The 14,071-nt window shown below is 37.7% G+C and overlaps 1 protein-coding gene across 4 annotated transcripts in view; it reads right to left on the minus strand.

Annotated features, from left to right (window-relative positions):
* The window catches only part of efna5b (ephrin-A5b), a 95,077-nt gene extending 89,056 nt beyond the window's left edge, over positions 1–6,021 (minus strand). For all 4 annotated transcript variants that reach the window (XR_013300362.1, XR_013300361.1, XM_077601265.1 and 1 more), the window contains exon 1: positions 5,160–6,021. Coding sequence is in view for 2 of the 4 variants with exons in the window: in XM_077601265.1 (XP_077457391.1) it covers positions 5,160–5,335 (176 nt within the window). In the remaining 2 variants the exon portion in view is untranslated. The remainder of the gene's footprint in view (positions 1–5,159) is intronic.
* Positions 6,022–14,071: the final 8,050 nt, after the last annotated feature.

Below are 14,071 nucleotides of genomic sequence, written 5' to 3' on the forward strand. Positions count from 1 at the left end.
CTAAATTTATGTTGACACTTCCAGTCCAGAGGATGTAGTTTTGCATAGGTCTAAAACCAAGCCTATAAAATATTATACTTTCATAATACTTTTAGCTACACAGGGCAAAATGTTAATTGATTCTCAATTTCATTACATGTCATTTTTAACGTACTCAATATCAATACAAATAAAATATTTTTTAATTGCTATTATTTTCCAAAATCTTTTTAAAGTTACTTTGGAACATTTCGATGTCAGACAGATATGTTTTTATTTAATCAAATGGCCCTCCAAAAATGTTAACAAAAATATTATTATAGGAAAGCTTAATTTTCGTTGTAAAATTGTAAGCTGTCTTTATTTTTTCTACGGTTAGGCATTCCTCACCGGCAATAGTATTTCGGTGTGCACTGTAGCAGCTCTACAAGGGTCACGGCCAAAAAGTCCTAGCTCTTCTCTGCCGCCACGCGCCAAAAGAGCAGCTGCTTTGCCAAGCACATTGACCGCTGCTTGCTGCTCTCATTTTCTTGTTTAAAAGGAAAACTATCTAATATAAATGGAAAGTGCCTTTATAGGTCTGTTGAGAAAACACAATGTGACATCCAAACCTTGACCAAACCAAGAAAAAAGACTTTCTCATTTAAATCATCCTTCCTCACAAACATTGTTTCTGTTTTTGTGCCTCCTGCCTTTGCACTGTTTCATCTCCACTTTCGGAGTTCACAGCTCTCACCAAAGCTGGTCATTGTTGGTCCCGCAGGCTAAAGAAGACGACCAAGCAGGGGGTCATTAACGAGAACTAATTAGTCCTCAGACCGAGGAAAATAGTGCAGTACAGTAACGGATCAGAATATTACTAAATATAGTAAAAACCGTACTCATTCATGCAATTAAAGCTAGAGGCTACTTGATTTTTAAGACAATAGTATTATTCAATGACAATAATATTCCATCCATTTCCATGGGGTCCTCCCAAGCAACATCGAGAGGTACATTGCACATCAGTCCACAACCAGAAACCCAATAGAGAGAGTTGGCATGCATCTATGTCTAGGAAACAAGCCCTCAAATTCTCAGCAATTTACATTGAAATATTAACTTGAATTTTTACTTTTAACACTTTTAGATTCTGCTTGTGTTGTTTTGTTAATTTGTTTGCTTTTCATGGAAAATGCCTCTTTATGGACAATGCAAATTTTAAAGGGAGAAAGACAAATAAAGAGAACGAGAGAGAGGAAGAGAGCAAGAGCGAGAGAGAAAGAAATTTGATACGATGAAAAAAGATTTAGGCGTATGCTAGTTTTTTAAGCAGTGTGTGGAGGAAATTGGTAGTGGTCTCTTACGGGCACGCTGTTTTTTGTTGCTTTTTTAATTCATTTTATTGAGTCCTGATAGTTTTAAATTCTTAGATTCTCTATTGGAAAATTATTGTTCAATAAATCAGTATTCAATATTAAGAATAGTGATGAAATTGTGTGTTTCCCAAGTAAACTGTAACAACAGCTTTAGATGATTACTGTACATTTTTGGCTATCAATAAAACAAAATAGCGCGGGGGTATGACAGTTAAGTGTTAAGACAATACAATGGCAGCATTTTGACTCAATTGCTTCTAAAAGCGATAATCTTTCAGCAATTCTGAACATCAAATTCTAAGCAACCATTTCAATATTATGGCGTCTCTAGTTGACTTAATACTAAAACCAACCAAAAAAATACAAATTATAAAATAGTTTCATTATTTGGTATAGTATAGTTAGTTAGAACATAAAAAATATTGTAGATATCTAAAGCACTGGGTAAATTCTGATTCTGTTGCTTTTTTTCCACAATCATTCAGCAAAACTCAGGGGAGATTCACATTTCCATTACATTATCCCCACCTTTTACATTACGCCTGGTACATAGACATTTGTATATTAATCTTGACAAATATATGTATAGAAACATGTAATGTACACTTCATACTTTTCCAGTCTGTACTTATTATGCAGCACGAATCACGTTTCCAGACTCTATGCTAATGTAAAAAGTGGGCAGCAAAATACAAATGGAAACTTAAAAATCACCATGCGTAATGGTCAAAAATCACACTGACAAGGAGAGTCGCAAACTTCCTACGTCCTCTCGACTGACCTACTGAAGTCATTTTGACCTCTGAGAAATTTCTAATTGTGTTCATTCATGTTCCAGCACCGGACAAGGAGATGCAGACAGAGAGAGAGAGGCGACAAGCGAGGAAGGCTTAGAGGGACATGTCGGCATAGAAAGGGCACTAGTCTGTCCTCTCATTAGAATAAATACTCACAAGGAAAGGCAGCCGGCTGAATTGCAGAGGGCAGACACTGCCCGAGAGAAATGTCCCTTTATTTGTAAGACGTTTCAAGCTGAATGAACCCTGTGAGGACACGCATTAAGACTTTTCCAAACACTTCTCTATTGGCCAGAATACTAAATGAAGGCAATCCAAAGACAGATCAAGAAGTGAATTAACAATAATGTGATGTTAATAAAGTTGTTTACAAATGATTGGTCCTAATGTGTAATTGTGAGACGAAAAAAAGTTAACCAAAGTACCGGGAAATATGATAAATCTGGATTACCAAATCCACGCACTGATGAAAAAATGTGGGAGAGAAATTTAAACCGGCATACTTTTTTTTATTTTTATGTCAAGATAAAAGAAATATGGCTCCCAAATTGTGTAACCAACACTCCCCATCCCCATTTTAATTGCACCCACCACGCTGTTAAAATTCTCAGAGGCCACTTTTTCGTCATTGGTGTTACATGACCGTTCAAAAAAAAAAATCAACTAGTTATGTTTTTCTTAAATTTATTTCTTACAAAATATTCAAATGTTTTCTTTGTTTGTTTGTTAGATTGTCTGCACTTCATATTTGCGCAACACTTCGGTCAAACCTTTGTGTGACTAGCCACAGTGTTGATCATCTTAAGAGGTTTTTATAAAAGTCGCGTTTACATTCCTGTGTTTAATAAGTTGACATTTTTAAACTTATAATTTAACTTTGAGTTAATTGTGATCACAGTGGGTACATAAAATCATTTTGTGGAGACTGTGGCTTTCTCTCTAGGAAGAAAGTTGGAACACAATACGACATATGAGGACACGGTATATCCAACTCAGGCATAATAAATCAGAAACCAAACACATTTGGGGTGATTAATTCCCTTAAACTAGTGATTTTCCAGCCGCGAGAATATGTGGCTTTGTCAGATGGAAAAACGAGTGGCGACTAAACAACTTCATCTCCTAGAGTCAGCCTGAAATAATGTCTGCTTTACACTTTTTAAGTCACCTGCTGGATCAATTAGGTTGCCTTGCTTCATTAGATTGAACTCCCAGTCAGACGGGATCACTTTTCCATGCGCCGAGCTGCCACCGTAAATGATCGGAAGGGCTTTGAGAACAAAAAGCAGGGGCAGCTTTCACAAATTACACGCAAAGTGACAGGTTAGATGTTTGTGAGAGGACTTATCACCATAAAACTTTTGCTTTGGGATCAATTCACATTATACGGTGGGGCAGGAGTAAAAAAAAAAGTGAGAGAACTGGCAAATATGGAGTGAGCCATATGCGAAGCCTATTAAAATCGTATTTACATAAAATAAAATAAATATATATCAAATAAAGTTTCCTTTCCTTCCTTGAGGCAAGACGCAGGATTTAGAAGACCAACTGTACTTTCTGAAGGAAGAAAAACATGAACCTAGTCTGGTGCAAACGGCTCGTATTCCTTTCCTCTTGATGTTAGCAACTTTTATTTCAAATTGGTCTTATGAGCTGAAAGTGGGAAAACCTGTCCGCACATCTGGAAAACATCAAGTTAACAGAGCGTCCAGCCGAGTCAAAACTTTCTCGCGGAAGAAACGGGAGAAAACAAAATACGGTCCCTTGAAAAGGTGTCTATCAACAGCAGGAATGAAGGTCAAAATTACAGTGAGAGAAAAATTAAATAAATAACGCCAAGTCAGCTTAAAGACCACAATCCGTCGTCATGCTTGAGCAATATCATTCACAAGATCTACAAACGGCATTGGACTTTAAAAACTTGACCACTAAACTGCTCCAAGAAATGACCCTCATCTCTCCAAACTTCAAGAGCAATAATATAGGAAATCACTTGACAAATATCACATATGAATTATCTCGGGTAAGCTATTGATTTTTTTTCCAAAACAAATAATATGATATAATATTCCTTTGGAGTCAACAGAGGTGTGTGAAATTTAAAATGTCTGAGACAAGGGTGATCAGTAGAAACGCAGAAAAGGACTGACTAATAGAGTATTTGCAATACTGCTGGCTCGATAGAAAAAGTTTGTTCATACAGAACTTTTGCTTCTGTCCTCTGACCGGCCATCAGTGTTTTAGAAAATCTGTCATCTATTTTGTAGATTTGTGAAAAACATTTTCATTCTTCTGTCAATACTGAATTACATACAGCGGGATTCATGCCAACGGTAAACCACTATTTGTGTGTCAAAAATAGGTGAAATGTTTTTTTTTTTAAAGATTTGAAAAGCAAAAGTCAAGAAAAAAGTTCAGAAACTGTGCGTTTTCTGTTAAGACTATGAATAAGGTTTGTGGGTAAGCACCAGAAATTGATTGCTGATTTTATTTATTCTTCTCCCCCAAATAAAGACATTATTAGTACGACCTCCAAATTGCATTAAGCCAATTATGCATATTATATTTCTTTAAATGAGTGAAAATTTCCACTGGTTCGGAGAGAAATTAAACAAAATGGAAAAAAGTTAATTAAAATATTGCTTATTTTCAAACAAATATTACTCTTCTTTTCTCAGAATATGGCTCTTTTTAGTAGGAGTACCTAATATTGTCCCGAAATAAAGCGAACACTCTGGTATAATTGGATATACATAATATATAATCTATTTTTTTAATGTCGAAATTTCATTTTTTGTCATGTTATAAGGTTCAGAACGGGGACGCGTACGCCCTGTATCCCGATCTAGCTCTGCTCGCGTGGCTTTAAACGTTAAAGGTCCAAGAATGTTGACACCTGGATGTCACGGGCGTCCACTACAAACGCACGCCGCAGAAAGAGCTATTTTCCCGAAGCCGACCTGCTCTCCCGACCGCTGAGCGCGGCTCCCCCCGGTTGTCGCGACCGGTCTAGGCGGCGACTTACTTGGCATTGGTCCGGTTCCAGAAGACGGCGTAGCGGTCGGCCACCACTTTGGAACTGGGCTCCTGGCTAAAAACACACATCCACAGCAGCAGGCAGACGGCGAGGATCATTTCCACTTGCAGCATCACTACGGCAAAAGTTGGCCACGTATTCCTCGGCAGGTGAGGGGCTCTCATTCACGACCCTCGCTCGAAACGGGCGCTCAGGTCGGATCGGTCCAATGTGGCGTATTGTCCCTCGGAGTCGGGGATATATGTCCCCCCTCCCTTTCTCGCGTTGAATCTTCAGGGGTGCGTCAATAAGGTGAATGACGAGGAGCGCACCCTTGGGTGCTTTGGGGACGAGTCAGTCACACACGCACACACACACATACACACAAACGGGGGGAGAGACAGACACTTCAGAAATCCATGTAGTCCAAACAACTTTTGGCACTTCGCAGTCGGTAACGACAGGAAGCTTGTAGACTAGATCAATCAATCCAATTGACAAGAGAGAAAGAGAGACCCCCCCAAAAAAGCGCTGGATATCTCCTCAGGTCTGTTTCGGGGTCCGATTTGAGGAGATCGAATCAAGAGGAGACACTTGTTCAAGTGCGCATCCCGCCGTGTCGTCTTAATATGGAAGCCATGTTGCGCAAAGGCGTGGGAAAGCTAGACAATATGTCCCACGCGCGTGGCTTTTCTTCGTGTGTCCGTGTGTGTGTTGGAGGTGTGCGTGCGTGGATGTATTGGGAGTATCGATGTGTGTGTGAGGGCAGCCTTGGGAGAGTGCGAGCAGCGTCCAGCTGCTTCAGATGCCGACTGAGCGAGTGGCGAGGCTTTGCTGCGCCTCCATTGGCTCACGGTGATTAAGTCCAGCCCACCAAAACGTCCGCCTTTTCTCCTGCAAGATTATCAAACCCTAAATACAGTATTAATTTAATTACATAAAAGTGCAGGTTGTTTCTCATTAATGTTGTACTGAGATTTTTTTTGATACAACTCATGAGTTATACTAATAGCTAATCAATGAAATACAATGGATACATAAATAAAGCAAGTGAATTTTCTTTTAATTCATATTTTTTTTTTTTTTGTTATTATTATTTTTAGATACTGATTAGTGGCCTTTGTTCATTTATATGAAATATATATGAGTCATTGAGAGCTCCAGGACAGCAGTGGTACTCAACACTGACGCAGCTGCACGCAATATGCAATTAGAGCACATTGCGAGTGTGTTGGGGGATGATCTGATTTCAGCAAATTAGTCTGGAAAGGATTATTTCTAAGAGGGAAAATATATCGTTTTTTTTATCTGCCAGTCACACATAATATGTGGCCATCAGAAGAATTAAATTCACCTCCATTAGAGGGCAGAAGGTGCTATAAAAATGTGTATGCACCTGTTGCCTTTCACAAAACAGAAGAAACCATGATTCCTTGAAAAATTAGTTTTGTGTTCAATTAAACATTGCTAAATTATACACCAAGTCAATTTGGAAGTAAATTGTGTTTAGATTTGCATTATTTTATTATTTGCTTTTATTTGGATTTCATGTGATTTGTGTCAGTCCGGTCCATGAGAGTCCCTATCCAGTCTGTTTTCCATGTCTGTCCACCAACACAGCTGAATCAAATAATCAAGATCAGTAGGAAGCTTCTGGAATGCTTGCTGATGAGTGATCATTTGATTCAGGTGTGGTCGAGGAGGGAGATATGGGAAAACAGACAGGATAGGGGCTCTCGAGGACCAGACTTGGCCATCTCTGTTATAGATAGATCCCATGGCTCAATAAAGATCAGGAAACACACAATTACTGCATGGATTTATTAACAGTACCCTCTAACTGTGTACATGATTCCCAGCCAGCACCCCTATGCCGAGCCTCTGCCGCTGCAAGCCAGAGTGGAATAAAAAAAAAGTGATTTTGTGCCTGAAGCAGCAGAAGTATTTAAATTGTGTCCAAAAATTTATGCATTGTAGGCCACTTGCTGTGATGACTTTTTATGGGAGAAGTAGAAAGGCACAAGCAATGTCTATGCATCTATGTCTATATTATCACTATGCAAAATGGATTAATAAAATTTAAATCCCTTATTCCAAAGGAGACAATAACTGGAAATGAACTTTTCTTGTAGCCATACTTCAAAATAGTCATTCCTTTATATAAACCTCATTTTCTTTGGTGATATGCACAGATTTATTATAGATGCAACCTTTCAAATAGTAAAAGCTGGTCTCATATAAAATGTAGAGTTGTTAATTTTTCTGCAGTTGGTTCAAAGCAACCCACTGCAACCTTTGTATATAAACATGATTTGCTACTGCTTTAGAATAGTTTTGAGTCAATTCGAGTGTTTCTGTTTTGTTAAACAAATCATATTTGTAGTAAAATGCCAGACACAGCACACAAAATGGATATTATTAGATTACGTTAAATGTAGTAGAGTGAGGTCATTGTAATATTTTCCTTTCCTTATTGAGTTAGATGAGAGGAAAAGAAATGTAGTCATTTCCTAAAACACTGCAAACTACAACCACCTAGTAAACCTATTTATAAATTAATACCTCCCTGACAGTGTCAATCAAAACCAAGCCTCGCAATCTTTGAAACCGCACACGTTTTGACAGGGCTTCTATATTGGATCTAATTAGCTTTATTTTTATATCTTTTGCACTGTCAGTGTGTTGTAGATATTTTTTTCAAATCAGGGGTTTGTTTTCTGCTATCACACATTCCTCATGTAAGTGTGATAAATTTAGATTCATACAAGAACTTGTAATTTGCCTGAATTGCTTAAATTAAAGTAACTAAAGCATTTAATGTACTTTTTTTCTGCACATTAAAATAACTACATGTTGCCATATTGTAGATTATGTCTCTGTAATTCTGCATTGTGAATGTGTGTGTTTGTGTGACTGTTTGGGGAGGGTTTTGGGGGTCAGGCACTGCTCCAGCACTAAGACGCCCCGTAGTGGCAACCAGCTGGGATCGCTGACTCAGCTGGGACCAAATCCAAGTTAGAGTCTGCATCTGTCATCGACTTAAATCAAGACCAGCGCTCCCTAGCAGAATGTATTAAACTTTACAAAAATAGCTGCAGCCCCGACAAGGGATGCCCATCATATGAATTCATATTGTATGGATTTGTGGATATACTTGCATACGGGAGGATTTTTCCCAAAAGTGAGATATGTAAGCAGTACTAGTACTGCTGTATTTTTCAAATGGTCTGGCTTCAAAAAAGCTCCTTTGAAAATTTACACCTTAAGTTCCAGTAAAAAAATAAATAAATGAAATAACATTTTTTAAAAAATATATTCATATACACACCACTATATTTTGAAGTTGAAATATTTCAGGTGGCCAGAAAACCCAATGTTACTCTAAAATTCTCCTCCTGAACAGACTTATCCGTTCTCGGGGGCCAGTGTATCCCAGAGTCCTTTGCGACACAACAAGCGAGTGAATGGCAAGCAGACAACAGCTGAAAACAGACTCCACAAATCTAAATCTTTTTAACTTTTGAGAAGGAAACCAAACAATGCTTGTGTAACATAAAGGACTCGAATAACAATAAATCTGATCAAACAGTTACATTTTGCTCATGATTTATTTAAACCCACTCGCTCTTTCCTTTACCATCTAAAATTGTATATATTATTGACTTGTCTTTTTGTCTTGTTTGTGTATGCTCTGTTTTTAGAAATCATGTCACAAAAGAGGTCAATGAAAATTAAACAAAAAAAGTTTGTAGAATGACCGTGTCCTCCTCAAGTACCATGCTGTTCGAAAACATACAGCTAGTATTCTGGCGCTCTCGTACTTGCCTGTCCTCATCAAGAACGTACTACAAAGGAATGCAAGCACGTACTCGTGTTGAGAAACCTTTTTTTTCTTCCTTATTTTTCTATCAGACTGTATGCCCTGTTGCACCATACTGCCTGTCAAGTCAAAAGTTTAAGTACTGCAACACTTGTGTAATTTCTCCCAATAAATCATCATGTTAATACGTTGCAATACAGTATGTGTAGAAGGCTGCTTTATAATTTTTGGGAAACAATACCTCAAAAGTGAACAAGATAGAAGTTACACATTTACTCTCCGTTTCCACAACAGGTGCTGAGTGCCTTCAAAGATGGAGTGGGAGAACTGGTGGGATCAGAGGTCGGCTAATATTTTAAGATAATCCTCTTGACCTCTTCTCCCAGGCCTGTGAAAACTCAGGGGGCATTCTGTTGCTTCCATCAACAATCACACACACACACACAAGATGCACAGACTTCAATCCCACTAACAACCATTTTACACTTTCCTCAAGCATATTGGCAACACGCGGATACACAAGACACTCTACAAGCTTGGCAGGGAGGGGTGGCGAGGTCGTCCTGGAGGTCATTGAACATGGCTGTTTTCACACCCACTTTACAGCTATGACTACATTCCTCACCTGCTGTGTTGAAACACAAACACACACATACGCACACTTTGATAACAAGCATATTTGACTGACTAGAGGGCAGCACATACACCCCATGCTGCTTTCATTTTCTCTGGCACAGACGGTGCTTTTCTCCTCCACGCCCTCCTCAACCTGTTGTCATGGTCATAGTGGGCTGCACTGATTACTTCAACTATGGGAGTGAGGAATATTAACATGTACTATTGGAGATAAAGCAATGCATTTTACCTCTTGAACACTTTCCAGACACACCATGAGGTATACACAAAATAAAAGCTAAATACAAACTGTCTCTCTCTAAAGATAATAGTCACCATTTTGATGTTTCTGTGGTATACATTTATGAATGTTTTATTTTCGCAATACACTTTATGAATGCCTCTTTCTTCCAAATACCAATTCTCAAATTGAATGCACAGAAAAAATAAAGAAATATAAATGCAACACATCGTTATCCTAGTTTAACTCCCAAGTCAATCACACCTGCAGGACAAATAAAAAAAAACATGCAATATGAGACTACAAATTAAGCAAATACAGATGAATCCACATAAGAGCGAGGTCACCTTATGTTAAATAATCTTTTATTGTCCATCAATTCCAAATATAAGACAATACCAGATTCAATAGAAAATACATTGTAGCCTTACAATTTTCATTTCCTGACATGTGCCATTAAAATGTGTATTAAAATATAACTATTATTCTTGTATGCAGTGAAATGGATATTGTATGTCCCACCTCAAAAATTGGATTTGTATCATCTGAGCTCAAACGAAGGGAACTTTAAGCATGCCAAACTTAAGCAGCTATATCCTGTATCTCCTATACAAATAATACAAACATTTCTTATTATAACTGACTTCATTGGGACATTTAGCTTTCTTCCCTTCTCTTCTCCTTTACTTCTCCCAGTTCAAGAGATTTATTAGATTACATATTTTATTGTCACAGTCAATGCAATTAGAGCGTTGGTAAACTAAATCACAGGAAGACAGCATGTCAAAGAGGAGACACCTTGGTTTGACTAAGTCATGGTGAGCTGGCACAAATCAATGAGACGGACTAATCGGATGGATCTGCAGGGGTGAACCCTGTCCTGAATCCAAATGATAGACACTAGATAGGGAATGATGTTGCCATTAGTACAGCATCAGCACGGGTGACTGTAGATTGAATGGACAAGGTCTTGTTAGTCAACGAGAAATTCTTCACTCCTGCCAAAAAGAACTCATTACAATCTTCGAATTGAGATGGCTGGCTTGTGTTTGAGCAATAAAGAGATTTGCGTGTACATTGAATTTTGTCTGACTCCACTTAAAAGTGGCCGGAGCCAACAGAAGGACAAGAAACGAAAAGATTTATAATGAACACGCCCTCCAAACTAGAGTATTGTTGTATGAGTATTATTGAAATGATTCATGGGCCTCGATCTCTAGTATATGCTCAATGTAAATACAAAATCATAAGGTTGAGGGTGAACCATTTAAAACTATGACATTAGACAGAAGACCTGCAAGATCAGTTAGAGAATGTCAGTGTAAGGATTTGGGCAGTGGATTTCTTTTAGTAAGCTCCCAGATAGTTAGGCCCAAAGATACTATTTGGAGAATAAAGCAACTTAAGGGAACAAACAAGACTCACTATTGTATTGATTACCTTAATGTTTTTTTTTTCAAAATCCAGAATTAAAGCCAATCAAATCACATATGGGATGAATTTAAACAGTGTATATTCTAGGATCAAACATTAGTCATCTCTACCCTCATGGACGTCCTTCTCGTTGATTGGACAAACAATTCTACTGAGAAACTCCTAATTTAGTAGTCACAGAATAGCTTAAACTGTTTTACTGGCAAATGTCAAAAAGAAGCACTCCATATTTTCTTTTATTACGTTTCTTTCTTGTCTGTGCCACTCCTCTTAGTAGAGCTGTGACTAAATGACAAAATATAGTTCCTCCAGCTGTATTAACTTCGCTGAAGAAAGTTGGGTGAAGGATACAAAAATAAATACACAGTTTTATCTTTTATTCTAACCTAGAAAGGTCCGGTATGGTCTCATTAACGGTACCTGAAGAGGATCAAATGACAAATTGCAATGTGTGATAAATAAAGGTGACACTGTGAAAATCCCCTGCCAGTCCCCATCTCATCATTATAAGCGCATTGTGAGAGCAATTCGATTGAATGTTATAAAAGTGAATTAAGGCAGGACACCACTGATAAAGATATTATGAGTGGATTGAACCATCTCTATCATGACTTCTGCGATGAGGGCGTAAATTTGTAGAGGCCATCCTCGACTGTCAATGATACTTACAATACATGCAATCATGGGCAAAAAGCTGGGAGAAAAGAGGGGTGGGCAACTATCAAATCCTCCTTTGGGCTCTACTCTTTCATTATAGCAATGAATGTACATTCAGTTCTGCAACCTCAAGTCTCACTTTGAAACCCCGCTACGAAATTGATGCTTCTCTGTCTTTTTACGACTCTTCTGTAGAAAGAAATTATAGATCCATGGTCCACGGACAAAGCTAATAGCCAAATTGCTCAAAGCAAAGTGGCATGGAAATAGCAGCATGAGTCTGCTCAAGCTGGAGAACATTTATCTCTTATTAATACCACGTGATTTTCTTTTCAAATTCTTCACTCTGAGCTTCTTTCTTTGTCATTGCTTTATGGGAGAGGCTAAATTTGAGAAGCTACATTATTTATGAAATCACGGTAGTATTAGCGTATGCTTAGCCTTCTAATTGGCAGCACCATTATGAGAAAATTTTCAGACAGTCCCATTTGTAATTTCGCACATAAAAAAGGACAGAAGTAGATTAAATTCAAACACTTCGGGCCAGCTAGAGTTTTAAACAATTAACAATTGTTATTGCTATGGATATGACCATACCATGCTTTATATAGAGGTCTGTGCTTCTTCTCTTTTTATCATGTTTTTCCCCCCCGCACAATACATATCTAATTCTCAGTATCAAAACAAGACACAAAATAAAATGTGATATTGTGGGAACTGGAATGAATTAGCAAGGACTTGATGCATGAGCTGAATAGATTTATTGCCCAAATGTTGTATTAGTGTTCTGGAAGAGATTGTGTTCACCCTGTGAGGTTCCACTGAATTAGCATTTGTCCCAGACAATTGTCTAAAATCATTCTTGTTCCTCTGCTGACCTCACAGTAACAGATTGGTCCAAATATCCTTGAATTGAAAGTGATCAGTATGTTTTCGTGCTCTTAATTTGTCTTTCCCCGATGAAGGATTGAGTTAGGTTGTTGACTTTACATTTCACCAGTGACGCCCTTCACAGCAGCAATGTGATGTCATTAATTCTTTCCCATCCAATGACGTGATGTGAGGAAAACGTGAGATCAATCACAATGATTTTGAGATAACTGCAGAACACTGACGAATGACTATAGCAGCACCTCCCTCAACTCATGAATCAGAGTAAGTAATAACACAATATCAGATTTAATCCTGAAAAAAGCCTTGAAATAATGTGACAGATTCTACCTGCAGGGAGAACATTCTTCTCTTGACTTATGTGAAGAATTTCAAAGGCATCTAGACTCAAAGGAAACATTGTTTTTAACTTTCGCTTAAAATATGTGTTTTTACCTATAAAAGATAGGAGCTCTATCCACACCCAAAACTTTAAAAAGGAACTTCATTCTTGACTATCCTCATGGTGATTTTACTCTGTAAAGTGTATAAGTCCAGATCTTAAGAGGCAATGAGGTGAAGTGTCCTCAAGAAGCCCGGCTGCTGCCTTTGAAATAAACCTTTGATAAAACTCAGAAGAGCAAACATGGAGGGATGACAGAAGTCTTTCACAAGTAAAGGTCAAATTTAATTTTCTGTATCTTATTTTTGTATATCCAGTCAAATTTAGAAGTAAAATACTAATGGTATAAACAAGTTAGTATCACTGAATCTTTCTATAAGAGTACTGCAACAAAACTGAACAATAACACCAACAACAATAAAATACACAAAATATATTCCTACTTTTCCATTGTTACACTACTCACCTCTATTATGCTGCCTTTTCCCCTTCAAAAACAAACAAAAAAATGTTAAAAAGATGCTTCCATGAATACATCAAAAACAACAGAGTAGTGCGATGGTCTACTGCATTTTCTGCTCAAAACATAGCCACAATAAGAAGACCAATTTTGTTGGGAGCATGAAAATGATGACTGCAGAAAATTGAGTCTGTAGAGTATAATTCAGATGGTTCTTCATCTACGGCATGCTGCTATGAGCAGTTTCTGTTCAACACATTATTTTATATATATATACAAACTTCATCTATCTATCTATCAACATTACAAGTAGATTATGGCCTAGAAAATTGAGTCTGTAGAGTATAATTCAGATGGTTCTTCATCTACGGCATGCTGCTATGAGCAGTTTCTGTTCAACACATTATTTTATATATATATA

Source organism: Stigmatopora argus, chromosome 5 (genome assembly GCF_051989625.1).
Source record: "Stigmatopora argus isolate UIUO_Sarg chromosome 5, RoL_Sarg_1.0, whole genome shotgun sequence".
Classification (NCBI taxonomy): Eukaryota; Metazoa; Chordata; class Actinopteri; order Syngnathiformes; family Syngnathidae; genus Stigmatopora; species Stigmatopora argus.